Source organism: Carcharhinus amblyrhynchos, chromosome 33 (genome assembly GCF_965287045.1).
Source record: "Carcharhinus amblyrhynchos chromosome 33, sCarAmb.v2.hapA, whole genome shotgun sequence".
NCBI lineage: Eukaryota > Metazoa > Chordata > Chondrichthyes > Carcharhiniformes > Carcharhinidae > Carcharhinus > Carcharhinus amblyrhynchos.
The window spans coordinates 2167900-2188345 of record NC_137356.1 but is presented as its reverse complement, the minus strand read 5'-3'; the positions used below and the strand labels follow the sequence as shown (position 1 = coordinate 2188345).

The following is a 20446-nucleotide window of genomic DNA, read 5'->3' as shown; positions in this document are numbered from 1 at the left end:
ACTCAAACCATCAAGTCCCGGTAGCATCCTAGTAAATCTTTTCTGCACTCTTTCTAGTTTAATAATATCCTTTCTATAATAGTGTGACCAGAACTGTCTACAGTATTCCAAGTGTGGCCTTACTAGTATCTTGTACAACTTCAACAAGACGTTCCAACTCCTGTATTCAATGTTCTGACTAATGAAACCAAGCATGCTGAATGCCTTCTTCACCACCCTGTCCATCTGTGACTCCGCTATGAACATGTACCCCTAGATCTTTCTTTTGTAACTTAACTTTTCCCAATGCCCTCCCAATAACTGAGTATGTCCTGCTCTGGTTCAATCTACCAAAATGATCACCTCGCATTTATCTAAATTAAACTCCATTTGCCATTCATCCCACTGGCCCCATTGATCAAGATCCCATTGCAATCCGAGATAACTTCTTCACTGTCCATTATGCCACCAGTTTTGGTGTTATCTACAAACTTATGAACCATGCCTCCTAAATTCTCATCCATATCATTAATATAAATAAGTCAAGTGTGTTCAACAGCTGGAAAAGTTTGGGAAACTCTGCTCTATTTTATCTCCAAGTTCTTTCTACCAAAAAGAGTCACTTCACAACATATGTAAATAGAAATTCTATTTTAATAAATCATTCAAAATGAACATGAGCAAAGTTTCTTATTTCTGACATCATGCTACACCTAACAAATGCTCATAGAATTCCAATGAAATCTTTCTCTGAGAAGCAAGTTGCTGCTGATTTCATCTCATGAACTTGGTCTTTACAATCTCGTATGTTTTGATAAATCAATTTGTGCGTTACAAATTCCCAGAAATATCAATGTTAGATTATCTGAATTTAGGTACATTTAAAGAATAAATATTGGACAACAATCTCCTTTAGATCGGTAGGGCTAACACAAAACATCTGTGTGCTATATAGGAATGTGAAAGTATGTTGTGGAAGATGATTATTTTAAATGTTTACAATGCCAAGAGGCTTTAGTGAGAGTAAATAGAGGATCAGGAAATATTGACCCTGGGGAACCCAAACTGAACCCCAGGGAGCAGGTTATTACTGAGTAACTGCCACTTGATAGCACTTTCTGGGATGAAGGATTATCTACTGAGGAAAGGTTGGAGCTGCATCCATTGGAGTTTAGAAGAATGAGCAATAATCTTGCTGAAACATATAAGATCTTGAGGGGACTTGACAGGGTAGATGCTGAAAAGATGTTTTCCCTTATGAGAGAGCATTAACCAGGGGACACAGTTTCAAAATAAGGAGTTGCTTGATTAAGATAAAGTTGAAGAGATAGTTTTCTCTCTGAGCTTTCTTGGTCTATGGAATTCCCTTCCCCAGAGAACAGTGTCAATAATACTTCCCGTCACTTTGCTAATGATGAGAGGAGGCTGTTAAGGTGGCACTAGACTGGATTGGATTTGTCCTGCTTTCTGTGGACAGGACATATCTGGCAATTTTCTACATTGTTGGATAGATGCCAATGTTGTAGCTGTACTAAAACAGCTGTTAATCCCTTTCATTGTTTCAGTTCTGAGACTATATCATACACATTAATCTTTGCTGATTATACACAGATTGTTCCATTTTTATTTCTGTTTATTGTGCTACTTTATGTTTTTAAACACATTATAAAAGTAGGTAATAATGCAGCATAATAATGCTAAAGCTACAAATATCGCAGAGATTAGGCCGACGATCTGTGCTGCAAGCGTTCGGACTGAAGTTTGATCTGGATCAAGGAAAAGAAAGGAAACGGTTAACCAAATGACAAAAGTTTTCATTGTAATATTACATGTACTGAAATTGTGTCTGTAGATTGTGGATGACCCGAAGCCTCCATTCCCTCTGTTTCCATCTGACAGAGTAGGAAGGAACAAGATTATTATGGAGAAGGTAACCTATAATTAAGGGAATACCAAGTGAGGGGTATGCTGTTTACACTCTTAATAGGACATAGTGAGGGCAAACATAGCCCCTACTCACTGAACAGTTAGTCCTGCAGACACATTTTTACAATACATTAAGATAAATATCAATGCTATTGGGCTCCAAGGACCGTGACTTTTCATCAAAGTTAATACTGATAAAAGGCTAGCTTCTCATTGCAATGGCTAAGCCTATCAGCAGCCAGTTCAGGGAGCTGCAAGCTGATTGGACGAGCTACATTATCGCATTCGAATTTTACCCATCAGGTTGGGCCACTGTGAAACCCCTGCATATATCCAATAGAATCCCAAAGTTCTGTGGAATTCAGTTTGGAGAACCCTGGTCTAAAGTGCCTGTGGATGGCAGGATAGCAGGCATCTCAATACAAAATAAAGGGATTAAGAAAGAAACAAGAAATTAAGCCAGCAAAAACAATACAAGTCGGTGACAGAGACTGTGATCTGAAATTGTTGAACTTAATCTCGAGTTCAGAAGGCTGTAGAGTGCCCAGTCAACAGATAACATGCCATTCTTCAAGCTTGCATTGAGCTTCATTCAAACACTGTAGTGGGCAAAGGACAAAGTAGGAGCAAGGTGGAGAATTGGAACGACGTGCTTGTGGACTAAACTTGGATGTTCTGCAAAGGGTTCACCAGTCTGTGTTTTCCTTCCTCAATGTTGTGGAAGCCACATCATGAGCAGTGAATATAGTATACCACATTGGGAGAAGCACTAGCATATTGATATTTTACACAGGAGGAGTGTTTGTGGCCTTGAATGGTGAGATGAGAGGAGGTAAAAGGGCATGCAGGGAAAGGTGTCTTAGGAAAGGGAGAGAGTATTGTGTTGAGTATTTACTGCATTTTTTGTTTTTAATTCATATTTCCAATATTCTCAGTTTTTTTTAATCTACGTTGCTTCCTTCATGCCGTCCCTGTGGTCCAGTGCTCAGCACTATGCACAGTAGTTGAGTTGCAGTAGGTTACTGCTTTATATAAACTGCCTAGCAAGTTCCTGGGTGTGTTGCTTTGTGTCTCTAACTACCCATGCTAAGATTAAATTAGATTTTCCATCACTGCACATTATTCTGAAGTTATATGGAATTTGCCAATATCACACTCTCATCCCCCTGATTCTTCTGTTTCCATGATGTGGGTATGCCGGCGTTGGACTGGCGTAAACACAGTAAAAAGTCTGACAACACCAGGTTTTAGTCCAACCTATTTATTTGATAATAGACTCACAAGCTTTCGAGGGAGGGTGTCTCTCGAAAGCTTGTGAGTCTATTATCAAATAAATAGGTTGGACTAAAACCTGGTGTTGTCAGACTTTCTTCTGTTTCCAGCAGACTGTTCTTATTTATTTTGTCTTTGATTCACTCAATCAGATTTTTGAATTTGCATTTTTAATTAAAGGAGATCTCTTCCAGCCATCTGCTTTGCCTCACTCTTATCCACCTTCTCCCTCAGTGGACCTGGTTTGGAGCTTTGAAGATTTACTTTCCTGCAGTTTCCACCTTGACCAGTCAGAGTTTTACTTTCCCGTTGCATTGGTTTAGCCTATCAGCAGCCAGTGCAGGGAAAAACAAGCCTCTGATTGGATGAACAGCTTTCTAACATTTTACAGTGCCAGAATCTTATTGGTGGTTCAATGCCCAGTTTATCTAGCTCCCTCACCAGGACAAATTGCACATCTCAAGCCTGTTTTGATTTCTTTATCAACAAACCTGAGTACTTAGCTTATTCCCTGACAGGAAAACAAATACTTACTATATACGTGAGTGAATTTACAGTAAGTTTGCAGAGTTACAGAGGAGTTTGTGATTAGTTTTCTGTTGTTAGAGCCCAAATCCACTTCGGCCAAGCAGGTGTACACCTGTCCATCATCTGACACACTCGCAGTGAAACTGAAGACATTCCTCAATCTTTTATCTTCATCTGGAAAACCTTCTTCTCCTGTGGAATTACTCTGAACAATCTCACTCCCCCTCAGCCATGTGACTATGAGTTTATTGTTTGGAAAGACCCTCGGACCAATGCACTCCAGACTATATGTTCTGTTAACTTCCAGCACTTCCGGAGGTGAAGTAATGCTTATCTCGCGATCTGTAAATAGAGAATCATTGAAATAAAGGTCAGTATTTCACCACACCTCCCACTTGTGGAATTTTCTGGTCCTACCAAAGTCAAAGAAGTTTTAAATGGCTTGCTGCATTTTACAGCCCTGCCCTGCCTCGATATGTCTATAAGATTCTGTCCACAGTGTATGAATCAGTCACATCTGGCTGCTCTTACTCCAGGAATACATTAGCATCCATTCTGCACTAATCAATAATTAGCTGCAAAAATGTTAACCTTTATCAATCTATTGCAAATGCCTAACCAATCAGCAGTGAGATTTTCCCCTATGTTCATCCTGTAATACATATAAAATAACATTTGTGTTAGCTCAACCACATTCATTGGATGGATAACAACAGTATAGTCAAAAACCTCCATGAATTGCCATTCAGTCACAAACTCCTGAACATCCATACCTCTGCTACAAGAACCCCTGCAAGTGAGATATGAAAATAGTGAAACTGACCCAAAATCTGACAGGTTCTGGTTCTCACTAAAACCTTTCCCTTGACACCACCTTCCTTTAATGTCAGGTAATCAAATACATTAGAACAAGGGTTTTCACTTACTGCATACCATGACCACCATTCACTCCTTCTTCAACTGAGAACTCTCCGAATTACAGATCACAATGCATGATGCTGCAAAATCCCATGCCTCAACACTCGGGAAATAGTCTCTGTACCAATTACTACTAATTGATCTGTGAGGAAGTATCTCTGGTTTATATTCCACATTGATTATTGGGTCTGTAGTAATGTTCACCTCTAAAGAATCTCCAAATTCCACAGCTGAGGGGTTTGTGTTGACTTTGATCACAATGCATGGTGCTTCTAAATCTGCTAAATACCATACAAAAATTTACCAAACTGAAAAGAACCTAAAAAATAAATGGACCCAATAAATGCTGGCCAGTCAGCGGTCCCCATGTCCCATCAATGAATGAAAAAACACCTGAGGACAATTCAGCTCCTATGTTGTGAAAGCATCAACATCCTGAGGTGAGATAAAGGCAGTTTGTATTTGGACGAGGAAGATGAAAATGTGGATAAAGTAAAAAATGATACTTTTTCAAATGCTGCTCAAGTACTTGAGTTTCCGAAGGTTTCACTATACCTTTACTCAAAAGGCCAGCTCAATAAATCACAATGGAATGGTAGGTATGAACTTTCTGCTGTAGACTCTAAGAGCTGCTTCACCTGCCTCTTCAATCAATGACAGACCATTAATCCAGCTGAGAACAGGATCAAACTGTGTCTGATCCACTTTAGACCATTCTGACCAGCACCGGGCTACCCTAAATCAGATTCTGATTCTCACTAAAAACTTTCCCCTGACACCACCTTCCTTTAACGCCAGGTAATCAGATATGTTAGAACAAGAGTTTTCACTTACTGTATACCGTGACCACCTTTTTCTCCACCTTCGGCTGAGAATTCTCCGATTTACAGGTCACAGAGCATGGTGCTGCAAAATCCCATGCCTCAACACTTGGGAAGTAGTCTCTGCGCCAATTACTGCCAGTTATTGTGTTAGGAAGTATCTCCGCTTTATATTCCACATTGATTATTGGGTCTGTACATGTGGTAGTACAGTTCACCTCTAAAGAATCTCCAAATTCCACAGCTGAGGGGTTTGTGTTGATCCTGATCTCAAATCCAGTTATAGTTGCTGCCAAAGAAAGAAATTATGTTAAATCCAGGGACATGGAGCCAATTGAAGGAAGGGACTATTGAGAGTAACTCCCTGATGCAATGGCTCATTTGTACAACAGAATTCTTTGAATTAATGCTCTAGGTTCAAGTACAAAACCATTTACTGATGATTTTGCTAATGCCTCAGTAAAAATAATTTATTACTTTGATGCCGGTGTTGCTCTGGTTCTTTGAATCTTTGCTGTGTATGAATTGTGCAATTATATTAGTCAGCTTAAATGTATGGAGGAAGAGCAGACAGCAGAAGAAAGAAACAAAAGGCTCACAGACAGGGATAAACAGGAGGATAAAGATAGAGAGAAAAATAGAATAAAAAAGATATATAGAAAAGAAAAACAGAGCAGAGAGAGAAATAGAACTAATAAATGAACGAACATTTCAGGTTGGGAGAGAGAAGGAGATGAGAAGATGGTGTGGAACATGAGACAAAAGGAAGAGGGACAAAAAAGATAGAGGAGAGGGATTAAAGAGAGGAGAGAGTGGAGCAAGTGAGATATTTGAAAGACAAATTAAGAGAGACAAAAGTAGGTGACATACAAGAAAAGGGGCAGTGGGGAAATGTGAGAGGACTGAAATAAACAGGAGGGGAAGGAGAAAAGCAGTAGAAAGGGAAAAATAGGAAGGGGACTAGACAGTGAAGAAACAGAGAGAAATTATTCCATTCTGACATTTCACAAACCACATTAACAATTCCAGGGCTGTCTGAATAAGGTGGCTGTTAGTTCGAGACAGAAGGGAATGGTTCCCTTTTACCAAGCATGAACATATACTGAACACACAGTAGATTAGTATTCAAACTCTTACAAACCTTGGAATTTAACTTTTTAGTTGAGGCAACAATTTGCTGTTACGCTGTTCCTACTTACTTTGGATCCAAAAAGCCAGCACTGCAGGAACAACGTAGTTATAGACTGCTCCCTTATCCATTGTTGCAGGAATAGGAAAAATGGATGGTTCAATTTCACAAATGATCCCAGTCAGTATCAGGCTGCTTCAAGAGATGTGCAGCAGTGTGACCATGAGCATGTAACTGAAGATTTCAACACACCCAACATTTTGTGGGAGGGTGGTGTGTTGATTGTGTGCTGTATATTTGATAGCAACATTTTTGTGTTATCTACAAGTCTCACCCTTTCTCCTTTCAATGTGTATTAGATTACACTACCCAAAAACAGCCAGGAAGGTTGAATAAAAAATCCAAAAGTTCAGCGAGAACAGTAATCTCCTGACATGTAGACATCAAATTTCTTTAGGCATTTTCCTGGCCATACTCCTCCAGATCAATGTCTACACATTTCTATTTTAATTTACTTCTGATTTCAAAGATCATAGGTCTCCAGCTCAATAGGTTCTTGTGGCCCCGTGTTTAGAAATTTAGAAACTTGAAAGATGAAACATGCAGTTTATGACATTAAAAAATGTTGGCAATCTTTCTGTCATTCAAACATTGCTTTGTGGAAATTGTAAACCTGGAGTATGGCACAGAAAAGTTGGAAGCAAACTTTCAAAGAGCTATAAAGTAGGACCTCAAAGGTAGTAATATCAGCATTGATACCAGTGCCATGTGCTTGTCAGAGTAGGAATGCAAAGTGTAAAGTGTGTTCATAGAGTCACAAGTAGGTTTATGTTGCAATGAAGTTACTGTGAAACGCCCCTAGTTGTCACACTCCGGTACCTACTTGGACACACTGAGGATAGCGAAGATGAAGATGTGACTTGAGGGATGGTGCAAGAGGGAGGGATTTCTGGGACACTGGAACTGGTTCTGGGGGAGGTGGTGGGACCAGTATTAATCGAATGGTATGCGCCTGGACAGGATCAGAACCAATGTCCTAAGGGGAGTGTTTGCTACTGCTGTTGGGGAGGGTTTAAACTAATATGGCAGGGAATGGGAACCGATGCAGGAAGTCAGAAGGCAGTAAAATGGAGGACAGAAACAAAACCAAAGGGAAAAGTGGAAGGCAGAGAAACCAAAAACAAACATCAAAAAGGGCCTCATTACATCATAATTCCAACAGCGCAATAGTTACCAAAAAATTAAGCCTGAAGGGCTCTGTGTCTCAATGCGAGGAGCATTTGTAATAAGGTGGATGAATTAACTGTGCAGACAATCATTGACAGATATGATGTAATTGGGATCACAGAGACCTGGCTCCAGGGTGACCAAGGGTCAGTAGTCAGTATCCAGGGGTATTCATTATTCTGGAAAGACAGAGGTATAGGAAAGGGGAGGGGGTGGGGTAGTGTTGTTGGTTGAAGAGCAGAAAATAAAGCAATAGCACGGAAGGACATTGGCCTGAACAATGTAGAATCTGTATGGTTGGAGTTGCAGAACACCAAAAGACAAAGAATGTTAATGGGATTTGTGTTCAGACCATCAAACAGTAGTAGAGAAGTTGGGGATGGCATCAAATAGGAAATTAGAGATGAGTGCAGTAAAGGTACAGCAGTTATTATGGGTGACTTCAATCTGCATATTGATTGGGCTCACCAAACTGGTAGCCATGCGATGGAGGAGGACTTGCTGGAATGTATAAGGGCTGGTTTTCTCGACCAATATGTTAAGGAACCAACTAGAGAATAGACCATCCTAGACTGGGTATTGTGTAACGAGAGAGGCTTAATTAGCAAGCTGTGATGCAAGATTAAGATGGCGAGTGACACAGTTAAGTCTGAGACTAGGGTCATGAACTTAGGAAAGCTAACTTTGATGGTATGAGACGTGCATTAGCTAGGATAAGCTGGCAAAGGATACTTAAAGGGTTGACAGTGGATAGGCAATGGCAGACATTTAAAGGGCACATGGTTGAACTTCAACAACTGTACATTGCTGTCTGGTGTAGGAATAAGCACAGTAAGGAGTCTCACAACACCAGGTTAAAGTCCAACAGGTTTATTTGGTAGTAAACGCCACTAGCTTTCAGGGCAAATCCCGAAAGCGAGTGGCATTTACTACCAAATAAATCTGTTGGACTTTAATCTGGTGTTGTGAGACTTCTTACTGTGTTTACCCCAGTCCAACGCCAGCATCTCCACATCATGGTGTAGGAGTAAAACAGGGAAGCTGGTTCATCCATGGCTAACAAGGGAAATCAGGGATAGTGTTAAAGCCAAAGAGGAGACATATAAAATGCCCGAAAAAGCAGCAAACCTGAGGACTGAGAGAAATGTCAAATTCAGTAGAGGAGGACAAAGCGTTTAACTCAGAAGAGGAAAATAGAATGCAAGAGTAAGCTTGCAGAAAACATAAAAACTGATTGCAAAAGCTTCTATAGATATGTGAAGAGAAAAAGACTGATGAAGGCAAATGTAGGTCCCGTACAGTTAAATCAGGTGAATTCATAATGGGCATCAAAAATAGCAGACTGGCTGAATAACCAGTCTTCACTAAGGAGGACACAAATAACCTTTCAGAAATATTAGGGAATTGAAGGTTTAGCACGAAGAAAGAACTGAAGGAAACCCTTATTAGCCATAAATTGTATTATGCAAATTGCTGGGATAAAAATCTGATAAGTCCCCAGGGCCTGATTCTCTGTATCCCAAAGTACTTAAGGAAGTGGCTCTAGAAATAGTGGATGCATTGGTGATCATTTTCCAGCATTCTATAGATGCTGCAAGAGTTCCAATGGATTGGAGGATAGCTAATATAACTCCACCTTTTTTAAAAAGGAGAGAGAAAACAGGGAATTATAGTTAGCCTGACATTGGTGGTGGGTAAAATGCTGAAGTCAATTATTAAGGATGTAATAACTCAGCATTTGCAAAGATTGGTCCAAGTCAGTATGGATTCACTAAAAGGAAATCATGCTTGACAAATTTCCTGGATTTTTTTGAGAATGTGACCAGTAGAGTGGACAAGGGTGAACCAGTGGATGTTGTGTATCTGGACTTTCAAAAGTCTTTTGACAAGGTCCCACACAAGAGATTAGTGAGCAAAATTAAAGTTCATACTATTGGGGGTAATGTATTGATGTGGATAGAGAGCTGGTTGGCAGATGGGAAGCAGAGAATGGGAGTAAATGTGTCCTTTCAGAATGGCAGGCAGTGACTAGTGGAGTATTCAGTGCTGGGAACCCAGCTGCTCACAAGGCACATTAAGGATTTGGATGAATGAATTGAATGCATTATCTCCAAATTTGCAGACGACACGAAGCTGGGTGGCAGTGTGTGCTGTGAGGATGATGGTAAGAGGCTGCAGGGTAATTTGGAGTAGGCAAATACTTGGAAAATGCAACATAATGTGGATCAATGTAAGATTATCCACTTTGGTGGCAAAAACAGGAAAGAAGATTATCATCTGAATGGTGGCAGTTTAGGAAAAATGGAAGTGCAATGTGACCTGGGTGTCATGGAACAGTCGCTGAACGTTGGCAAGCAGATGCAGCAGGCAGTGAGGATAGTTAATAGCATGCTGGCCTTCATACCAAGAGGATTTGAGTATAGGAGCAAGGATGTCTTGCTGTTGTTATATAGGGCCTTGGTGAGGCTACACTTTGAGGTCTTAATGACATTACTGTTACTAGAGAGGTGGTGCGCGACAGACTGGAGGGGCTGATTGTGGACAAGTCCCCAGGACCGGATGGAATGCATCTGAGGGTTCTGAAAGAAATGGCGGAGGTTATAGTGGATGCCTTGGTGGTTATTTTCCAGACGTCGCTGGATTCCGGGGAAGTGCCGGAAGATTGGAAAACGGCTAATGTTACGCCGTTGTTTAAGAAGGATGCCAGGCAAAAGGCGGGGAATTACAGGCCGGTTAGTTTAACGTCTGTGGTAGGTAAAATGTTAGAATCCGTCATTAAGGAGGAAATTGCGAGGCATCTTGAAGGGAATTGCTTGATAGGGCAGACGCAACACGGTTTCATTAAAGGGAAGTCGTGTCTGACAAATTTACTGGAGTTCTATGAGGATGTGTCTAGGGCGGTGGATAGAGGAGAGCCGGTGGATGTGGTCTTTCTGGATTTTCAGAAGGCGTTTGATAAGGTACCTCACAAGAGGTTACTGCAGAAGGTCAGAGGACATGGAGTTGGGGGTAGGGTGTTAGCGTGGATAGAGGATTGGTTGTCAAATAGGAGGCAGAGAGTGGGGGTCAATGGGTGCTATTCGGATTGGCGGTTGGTGACTAGTGGGGTGCCCCAGGGGTCGGTGCTGGGGCCTCAGCTATTTACCATTTATATAGATGATCTGGAGGAGGGAACCGAGTGTAGGGTGTCGAAATTTGCTGATGACACCAAGATTGGGGGAAAGGCAAATTGTGCGGAGGGTGTGGAGAGTCTGCAGAAGGATCTAGATAGGCTGGGCGAATGGGCCAGGAAATGGCAAATGGAATTTAATGTTGGCAAGTGTGAGGTGGTCCACTTTGGTAGGAAGAATGGTAGGAAGGACTATTACTTACGTGGCGAAAAACTGCAGCATGCGACGGTGCAGAGGGACCTCGGGGTCCTTGTGCATGAGTCGCAAAATCCCAGCCTGCAGGTGCAGCAGGTGGTCAGGAAGGCGAATGGGATGCTGGCCTTCATAGCGAGGGGGATTGAATATAAAAGTAGGGAGGTCTTGCTGCAGCTGTATAGGGCATTGGTGAGGCCGCAGCTGGAGTACTGTGTGCAGTTTTGGGCGCCGCACCTGCGCAAGGATATTTTGGCCTTGGAGGGAGTGCAGAGGAGGTTTACTAGGCTGATACCGGAGTTGAGGGGGTTGAGCTATGAGGAGAGGCTGAATAAACTAGGCTTGTACTCGTTAGAGTTTAGAAGAATGAGGGGAGATCTCATTGAGACGTATAAGATGATGAATGGGATGGATAGGATAGAGGTGGAGAGACTCTTCCCGCTCAAAAAAGACAGTAGGACTAGGGGGCACAGCCTCAAGATAAAGGGGGTGCGGTTTAGAACGGAGTTGAGGAGGAACTTCTTCACTCAAAGGGTGGTGAATCTCTGGAATTCTCTGCCCGTTGAAGTGGTGGAGGCTGCCTCGCTAAATATTTTTAAGAAGCGGGTTGATGGGTTTTTGATAAGAGAGGGGATTAAGGGTTATGGGGAGAGGGCGGGAAAGTGGAACTGAGCCACGACAGATCAGCCATGATCTTATTGAATGGCGGGGCAGGCTCGAAGGGCCAGATGGCCTACTCCTGCTCCTATTTCTTATGTTCTTATGTTCTTATGTATTGTCATAGAGGTTTACAGAATGGAAGCAGGCCCTTCAGCCCAACTTGTCCATATCGCCCTTTCTTTTAAAACCCCAAAGCTAGTCCCAATTGCCCACATTTGGCCCATATCCCTCTATGCCCATCTTACCAATGTAACTGTCTAAATGCTTTTTAAAAGACAAAATTGTACTTGCCTCTACTACCACCTCTGACAGCTTGTTCCAGACACTCACCACCCTATGTGTGAAAAAATTGCCGCTCTCTCCCCTCACTTTAAACCTGTGCCCTCTAGTTTTAGCCTCCCCTACCTTTGGGAAAAGATATTGACTATCTAGCTGATCTGTGCCCTTCATTATTCTATAGACCTCTATAAGATCATCCGTCAGCCTTCTACACTCCAGAGAAAAATGTCCCAGTCTATCCAGCCTCTTCTTATAACTCAAACCATCAAGTCCCGGTAGCATCCTAGTAAATGTTTTCTGTACTCTTTCTAGTTTAATAATATTCTTCCTATAATAGTTAGGGTGATCAGAACTGTGCACAGTATTCCAAGCGTAGCCTTACCAATGTCTTATACAACTTCAACAAGATGTCACAACTTCTGTATTCAGTGCTCTGACCAATGAAACCAAACATGCTGAATGCCTTCTTCACCATTCTGTCTACCCGTGACTCCACTTTCCAGGAACTATGAACATGTACCCCTGGATCTCTTCGTTCTGTAACTCTCCCTAATGCCCTACCATTAACTGAGTAAGTGCTGCTCTGGTTCAATTTATCAAAATTCAACACCTTGCATTTATCTAAATTAAACTCCATCTGCTGTATGTCAGCCTACTGGCCCAATTGATCAAGATCCCATTGCAATCTGGGATAACCTTCTTCACTATGTCAACTATGCCACAAATCTTGGTGTCATCTGCAAACTTACTAACCATGCCTCCTATAATCTCATCCAAATCATTAATATAAATGACAAATAACAGTGGACCCAGCACTGATCCCAGAGGTACACGGCTGGTCACAGGCCTCCAGTTTGAAAAACAACTCTCCACAACCACTTTTGGCTCCTATCATCAAGCCCATTTTGTATCCATTTAGCTACCTCATCCTGGATCCCGTGAGATTTAACCTTATGCAACAACCTACCATGCAGTACCTTGTCAAAGGCCTTGCTAAAGTCTATGTAGACAACATCACTGCACTGCCCTCATCTACCTTCTTGGTTACCGCTTCAAAAAACTCAATCAAATTTGTGAGGCATGATTTTCCACTCACAAAGCCATACTGACTGTCCCTAATCAGTCCTTGCATCTCTAAATGCCTGTAGATCCTTTCTCTCAAAAAATCTTCCAACAACTTACCTACCCAAGATATGAGGCTCACTGGCCTGTAGTTCCCAGGGTTTTCCCTGCAGCCCTTTTTAAACAAAGGCACAACATTTGCCACCCTCCAATCTTCAGGCACCACACCTGTGACTATCGATGATTCAAATATCTCGGCTAGGGGACCCGCAATTTCCTCCCTAGCCTCCCACAATGTCCTGGGATACACTTTGTCAGGTCCCATGGATTTATCTACCTTGCATGCGCTTGAAGACTTCCAGCACCTCCTTTTCTGTGCACTCCTCAAAACATCACTATTTATTTCCCAAAGTTCCCTAATATTCATGCTTTTCTCAACAATAAATATTGATGAGAAATATTCATTTAGGATCTCATGCATCTCTTGTGGATCTGTACATAAATGACCTTGTTGACCCATAAGAAGCCCTACTCTCTCCCTTGTTATTCTTTTGTCCTTTATGTATTTGTAGAAGTTCTTTGGATTCTCCTTTGCCTTATCTGCCAAAACAATCTTGTGTGCAGTTTTGGTCTCCTAGTCTGAGAAAGGACATTCTTGGAACTGAGGGAGTCCAGCGAAGTTTCACCAAACTGATATATGAAGAAAGACTGGATCGACTGGGCTTGTACTCACTGGAATTTAGAAGAGTGAGAAGAGATCTCGTAGAAATATATAAAATCCTGATGGGACTGGGCAGGCTAGATGTGGGAAGAATGTTCCCAATGCTGGGGAAGTGCTAAACTAAGGGTCACAGTCTAAGAATCAGGGGTAAGGACTGAGGTAAGAAAGAACTTCTTCAGAGTTGTGATCCTGTGGTATTCTCTACCACAGAAAACTGTTGGGGCCAGCTTGTTAGATATGTTCAAGAGGGAGCTGGACGTGGCCCTTGTGGCTAAAGGGATCAAGGGGTATAGAGAGAAAGCAGGAGTGGGATACTGAAAGTGCATGATCAGCCATATTTGATGGTGATGCAGGCTGGAAGGGCTGAATGGCCTACTCCTGCACCTATTTTCTATGCTTCTATGTCTCTCTGATAGTGAATCTAAGTTGACCCCAAGCAACATTCAGATGGAATAGTTGTTGAACGAAGCTCAGGTGAAGACCTATGAGCTTTGAGAAATGTTGAAGGCGACATCCAGAAACACCTCTGTAGACTCTGTATCCTCATATTCTGCATAAATGTGTAATAGCAACTAATGGCCATTTGTATATGTATAGAAAAACCAGAATTAAACTAGATTCACTCAGATACTAAACAGTTTCACTTTGTTTAACTAGTTTTTCACTTAGGCACTTTGAATTCCTTGTGCTGCACAGTGTCTCTTTCTAACCTGCAAAGATATCACAGCCTGGCAACAAAGTGGAGGTGCTGACATAGTGCCATTGTCACTAGACTAGTAATCTAGAGGTCCACAGACAGACTGAGTTCGAATCCCATCATGGCAGATGGCGAAATTTGAATTGAATAAAAAGCTGGAATTAAAAGTCTAAGGACGACCATGAAACCATTTTGCTTGTCATAAAAACCCACGAGGTTCACTAATGCCCTTTAGGAAAGGAAATCTGCTGTGCTTGCCTGGTCTGTCTTACACGTGACTCCAGACCCACAGCAATGTGGCTGATTCTGAATTGCACTCAAAAATGGTCTAGCAAGGGAGGAAATTGCTGGGGACTTGAGAGAAATCTTTGTATCCTCACTGGCTACAGTGGAGGTCCCAGAGGTTTGGAAAAAAGCCAGTGTTGTTCCTTTGTTTAAAAAGGGTAGCAAGAATAATCCAGGTAATTACAGGCGAGTGAGCCTTACATCAGTGAAGGGAAATTATTGGAGAGGATTCTTCGAGACAGGATTTATTCTCACTTGGAAATAAGTGGAAGTATTAGTGAGAGGCAGCACGGTTTTGTGAAGGGGAGGTCATGTCTCACAAACTTAGAACATAGAACATAGAACACTACAGCACAAACAGGCCCTTCGGCCCACGAGTTGCGCCGATCACATCAACACCTACCAATCTATAGACCTATCTATAACCCCCAATCCCATTAAACCCCATATACTCACCCAGAAGTCTTTTAAAAGACCCCAGCAAGTTCGCCTCCACTGACGGCAGCCGATTCCATTCACTCACCACCCTCTGAGTGAAAAACTTAGCCCTAACATCACTTCTGTACTTTCCTCCCCGCACCTTAAATCTGTGTCCTCTCATAGCGACCATTTCAACCTGGGGAAATAGCCTCTGAGAATCCACCCTATCTATTCCTCTCAACATTTTATAAACTTCTATCAGGTCGCCTCTCAACCTTCGTCTCTCCAGGGAAAAGAGTCCCAGCTCCCTCAACCTAACTTCATAAGGCATGCCTCCCAGTCCAGGCAACATCCTTGTAAATCTCCTCTGTACCCTTTCAATAGCTCCTACGTCTTTCCTATAGTGAGGCGACCAGAACTGCGCACAGTACTCCAAATGAGGCCTGACAAGGGTCTTATAAAGTTGCAGCATTACCTCCTGATTCCTAAACTCAATCCCTCGATTAATGAAGGCCAGTACACCATACGCCTTCTTGACCACATCCTCCACCTGCGAGGCCGATTTAAGAGTCCTGTGGACCCGGACCCCAAGATCCTTCTGCTCTTCAACACTACTAAGACTCCTGCCCTTGATAGTGTACTCGTTCATCCCGTTGGTTCTGCCAAAATGGAAGACTACACATTTATCCGCGTTGAAGTCCATCTGCCACTTCTCCGCCCATTCCTGCATCCTATTTATGTCCTGCTGCAACTTTTGCCATCCTTCCAGACCATCCACAACACCACCGACCTTAGTGTCATCAGCGAACTTACTTACCCATCCCTCCACTTCCTCATCTAGGTCTTTTATGAAATTTATGAAATTTGATCGAGTTTTCTGAGAAAAGTCCAGATAAAGGCTGGTATAAAGACACTTTACCTGAATGCACAAAGCATTTGGAGCAAAGTGAATGAGCCGATGGCACAGATCAGCACAAATGGATATGATCTAGTGGCCATTACAGAAACGTGGTTGCAAGGTGACAGGGACTGGGAGCTGAATGTCCAGGGGTATCAAGTGTTTAGGAAGGATAGACGGGAGGAAAAAGGGGGTGGGGTAGCTCTATTAATTAAGGATAATACCAGGGCGGTAGTAAGGGAAGATATAGGCTCCAAAGAGCACAACGTGGAATCGTTGTGGGTGGAGATAAGGAATAGTAAGGGGAGGAAGACACTGTGGGTGTGGCCTATAGGCCCCCAAATAATAACTCTGAGGTGGGGAGGGCTATAAACAAGCAAATAAATGATGCGTGCAAAAACGGAACGGCGATAATTATGGGGGATTTTAATCTGCATTTTGATTGGATGACCCAAGTCGGACGCGGTGGGCTTGAGGAAGAGTTCCTGGAATGCTGTCGGAATAGTTTCCTTGAACAGTATGTGACGGAACCTACGAGGGAGCGAGCTATCTTAGATCTGGTACTGTGTAACGATGCAGGTAGAATTAGGGATCTTCTTGTGAGGGATCCTCTTGGGACAAGCGATTATTGTATGGTTGAGTTTTTGATACAGATGGAGGATGAGAAAGTAGGGTCCCGAACCTGTGTCCTCTGTTTGAACAGAGGGGAGTACGATAGGATGAGAGCGGAATTGGCGAATGTAGATTGGGGACGCAGATTGGTCGGTAGGACGGCTGAGGAACGGTGGAGGATTTTTAAGGAGATCTTTTTCGGTATTCAGCAGAAATATATTCCGATGGTAAAGAGGGAATGTAGGAGAAGGGATAACCAGCCGTGGTTATCGAAGGAAATAGAGGAGAGTATTAAGTTAAAAGCTGAGGCGTTCAGAGTGGCTAAAAATAGTGGGTGATTAGAAGATTGGGAAAAATTTAAAAATCAACAAAGAATGACTAAGAAGGTGATAAAGAAAGGAAAGATAGACTATGAAGCTAAACTAGCACTAAATGTAAAAAAGGACAGAAATGGCAGAGGTGATAGTGGATGCCTTACTAATTATTTATCAAAATTTGCTGGATTCCGGGGAAGTGCTGGAAGATTGGAAAACGGCTAATGTTACACCGCTGCTTAAAAAAGGTAGCAGACAAAAGGCAGGGAATTATAGGCCGGTTAGTTTAACATCCGTAGTTGGAAAAACGCTAGAATCCGTCATCAAAGAAGAAATAGCGAGGCACCTAGAAAAGAATGGTTTGATCGAACAGACGCAGCATGGATTCGTTAAGGGGAAATTGTGTTTGACGAATTTATTGGATTTCTATGAGGATGTGACTAGTGCGGTAGACAGAGGGGAACCGGTGGATGTGGTGTTTTTAAGATTTCCAGAAGGCGTTTGATAAGGTGCCTCATAAAAGGTTGCTACAGAAGGTTAGGGTGCACGGACTTGGGGGTAAGGTGTTAGCGTGGATAGAGGATTGGCTATCTAATAGGAAGCAGAGAGTTGGTATTAATGGGTGCTATTCTGGTTGGCGGTTGGTGACTAGTGGAGTGCCGCAGGGATCGGTGCTGGGGCCTCAACTGTTTACCATTTATACAGATGATCTGGAGGAGGGGGCTGAGTGTAGGGTGATGAAATTTGCTGATGACATGAAGATGAGTGGAAAAGCAAATTGCGTGGAGGGTGTGGAAACTCTGCAGAGAGATCTGGATAGGCTGAGTGAGTGGGCGAGGACCTGGCAGATGGAGTATAATGTTAGCAAGTGTGAGGTTATCCACTTTGGCAGAAATAATAGTAGGAGGGATTATTATTTAAAAGGTGAAAAGCTGCAGCATGCTACAGTGCAGAGGGACCTGGGGGTCCTTGTGCACGAGTTGCAAAAACCCAGTCTGCAGGTGCAGCAGGTGATCGAGAAGGCGAATGGAATGTTGGCCTTTATAGTGAGGGGGATAGAATATAAAAGTAGGGAGGTCTTGCTGCAACTGTACAGGGCACTGGTGAGGCCGCAGCTGGAGTACTGTGTGCAGTTTTGGTCACCACACTTGCAGAAGGATATATTGACCTTGGAGGGAGTGCAGAGGAGGTTCACTAGGCTGATACCGGAGATGAGGGTGTTGGACTATGAAGAGAGACTAAATATACTGGGTCTGTACTTCTTGGAGCTTTTTCCCAGGTCAGAAATGACAAACACAAGGGGTCACAAGTTAAAGGTAAGTGGGGGGGGGGGGGGGCGCAAGGTTCAGTACAGATATGCGAGGGGCGTATTTTACACAGAGGGTGGTGGGTGCCTGGACTATGCTACCAAGCAAAGTGGTTGAGGCAGACACGCTAGGATCATTTAAGACTTATCTAGACAGTCACATGAACAGACTGGGAATAGAAGGATACAAACGAATGATCTAGTTAGAAACACATGATCGGTGCAAGCTTGGAGGGCTAAAGGGCCTGTTCCTGTGCTGTATTGTTCTTTGTTCTTTGAATGTTGTTGGAGCTACATTCATCCAAGCAAGTGGAGAGTATTCATCACACTCCTGACCTGTGCCTTGTGGACGGTGGGCAGGATTTAGGGAGTCAGGAAGTGAATCCAAGGATTCCGGGCTCCTGACCTGCTCTTGTAGCCACAGTATTTCTATGGCTGGTCCGGTTTAGTTTCTGGTCAGTGTTAATGCCCAGGATGTTGATAGTGGGAGATTCAGCAATAGTAATGCCATTGAATGTTAAGGGTAATGGTCATCGCCTGGCATTGTGTGGTGTGATTGTTTTTTGCCACTTGTCAGTCCAAGCATGAATATTGTCCAGGTCTTGCTGCATTTGGACATGAACTGCTTCAGTTTCTGAGGAGTCACAAATAATTCTGAACATTGTGCAAACATTATTCTGGATGTGGTCCATGAGACATTTTGTTGACTGTTGCCCATGTGCAGAGTTGCCACATTCTGCTGGTTTCCATTGTGTAGCAATTTTTCTTACTGGCATCATTAAAGTGATACACATGTAAAGCAAAGGCTCATGAAATGAGATGTACGCTGATTGCACACAATATTCTCCTCTTTTTGAGCCTTATTAGTTCTGCGTCTTGGTGATTGAAAGAAAAAAACTACATTAATATAGCAGGTTTGAGAATTTCAGAATGGCCCAGTACCTTTTCTGTACTCTCTCCAAAGCATCCACATCCTTCTGGTAGTGTGGCGACCAGAACTGGATGCGGTATTCCAAATGTGGCCTACCCAACATTCTATATAGCTGCAAAATCACATGCCAACTTTTATACTCTATGCCCCGTGCAATAAAGGCAAGCATGCTATATGTCTTCTTCACCAGTTTTTCCACCTGTGCTGCCACCTTTAAGGATCTGTGGACTTGCACACTCAGATCTTTCCATGTGTCTATACTCCTGATGGTTCTGCCATTTACTGTGTAGCGCCCCCTGCATTAGATCTACCAAGATCTACTTTGCATTTATCTGAATTAAATTCCATCCGCCATTTCTCCGCCCAATTTTCCAGCCTATCTATATCCTGCTGTATTCTCTGATAATGTTCATCACTATCCGCAATTCCAGCAATCTTTGTGTCGTCTGCAAACTTACTAATCAGACCAGCTATATCTTCCAAATCATTTATATATATCACAAACAGCAGAGGTCCCAGTACAGAACACCACTAGTCACAGACCTTCAATCAGAAAAAGACCTCTCCACTGCTACCCTCTGTCTTCTATGGCCAAGCCAATTTTGTACCCATCTAGCTAGTTCACCTTTGATTCCGTGAGATTTAACCTTTTGCACCAGCCTGCCATGAGGGACCTTGTCAAATACTTTACTAAAATCTATTAGACGACATCCATGGCTCTTCCCTCGTCCATTATTTTTGTCAACTCCTCAAAAAACTCAACCAAATTTGTGAGGCATGACCTCCCTCGTACAAAACCATGTTGTCTGTCTCTAATGAGACTACTTAGTTCTAAATGTGTATAGATCCTATCTCTAAGAATCTTCTCCAACAATTTCCCTACCACGGATGTCAAGCTCACCGGCCTATAATTACCTGGGTTATCATTGCTACCCTTCTTAAATAACGGGACCGCATTTGCTATCCTCCAATCCTCTGGGCCCTCACCTGTGTCCAATGAAGAAACAAAGATTTCTGTTAGATGCCCAGCAATTTCATCTCTTGATATTGCTGGGGAAGTTTGAGACCATCAATGACAAAGCAGCCTCACTTGATTGAC

At 42.7% G+C, this 20446-nt stretch overlaps 1 protein-coding gene across 1 annotated transcript in view; it reads right to left on the bottom strand.

The window, feature by feature from the left end:
• Positions 1-615: 615 nt before the first annotated feature.
• The window catches only part of LOC145360880 (intercellular adhesion molecule 1-like), a 101437-nt gene continuing 81606 nt past the window's right edge, over positions 616-20446 (bottom strand). The window contains exons 8-11 of the mRNA XM_080216380.1: positions 6644-6772; positions 5458-5733; positions 3712-4047; positions 616-1745 (exon numbers count right to left, since the gene is read on the bottom strand). Coding sequence (XP_080072506.1) covers positions 1621-1745; positions 3712-4047; positions 5458-5733; positions 6644-6772 — 866 coding nt within the window. The 3' untranslated portion in view covers positions 616-1620. The remainder of the gene's footprint in view (positions 1746-3711; positions 4048-5457; positions 5734-6643; positions 6773-20446) is intronic.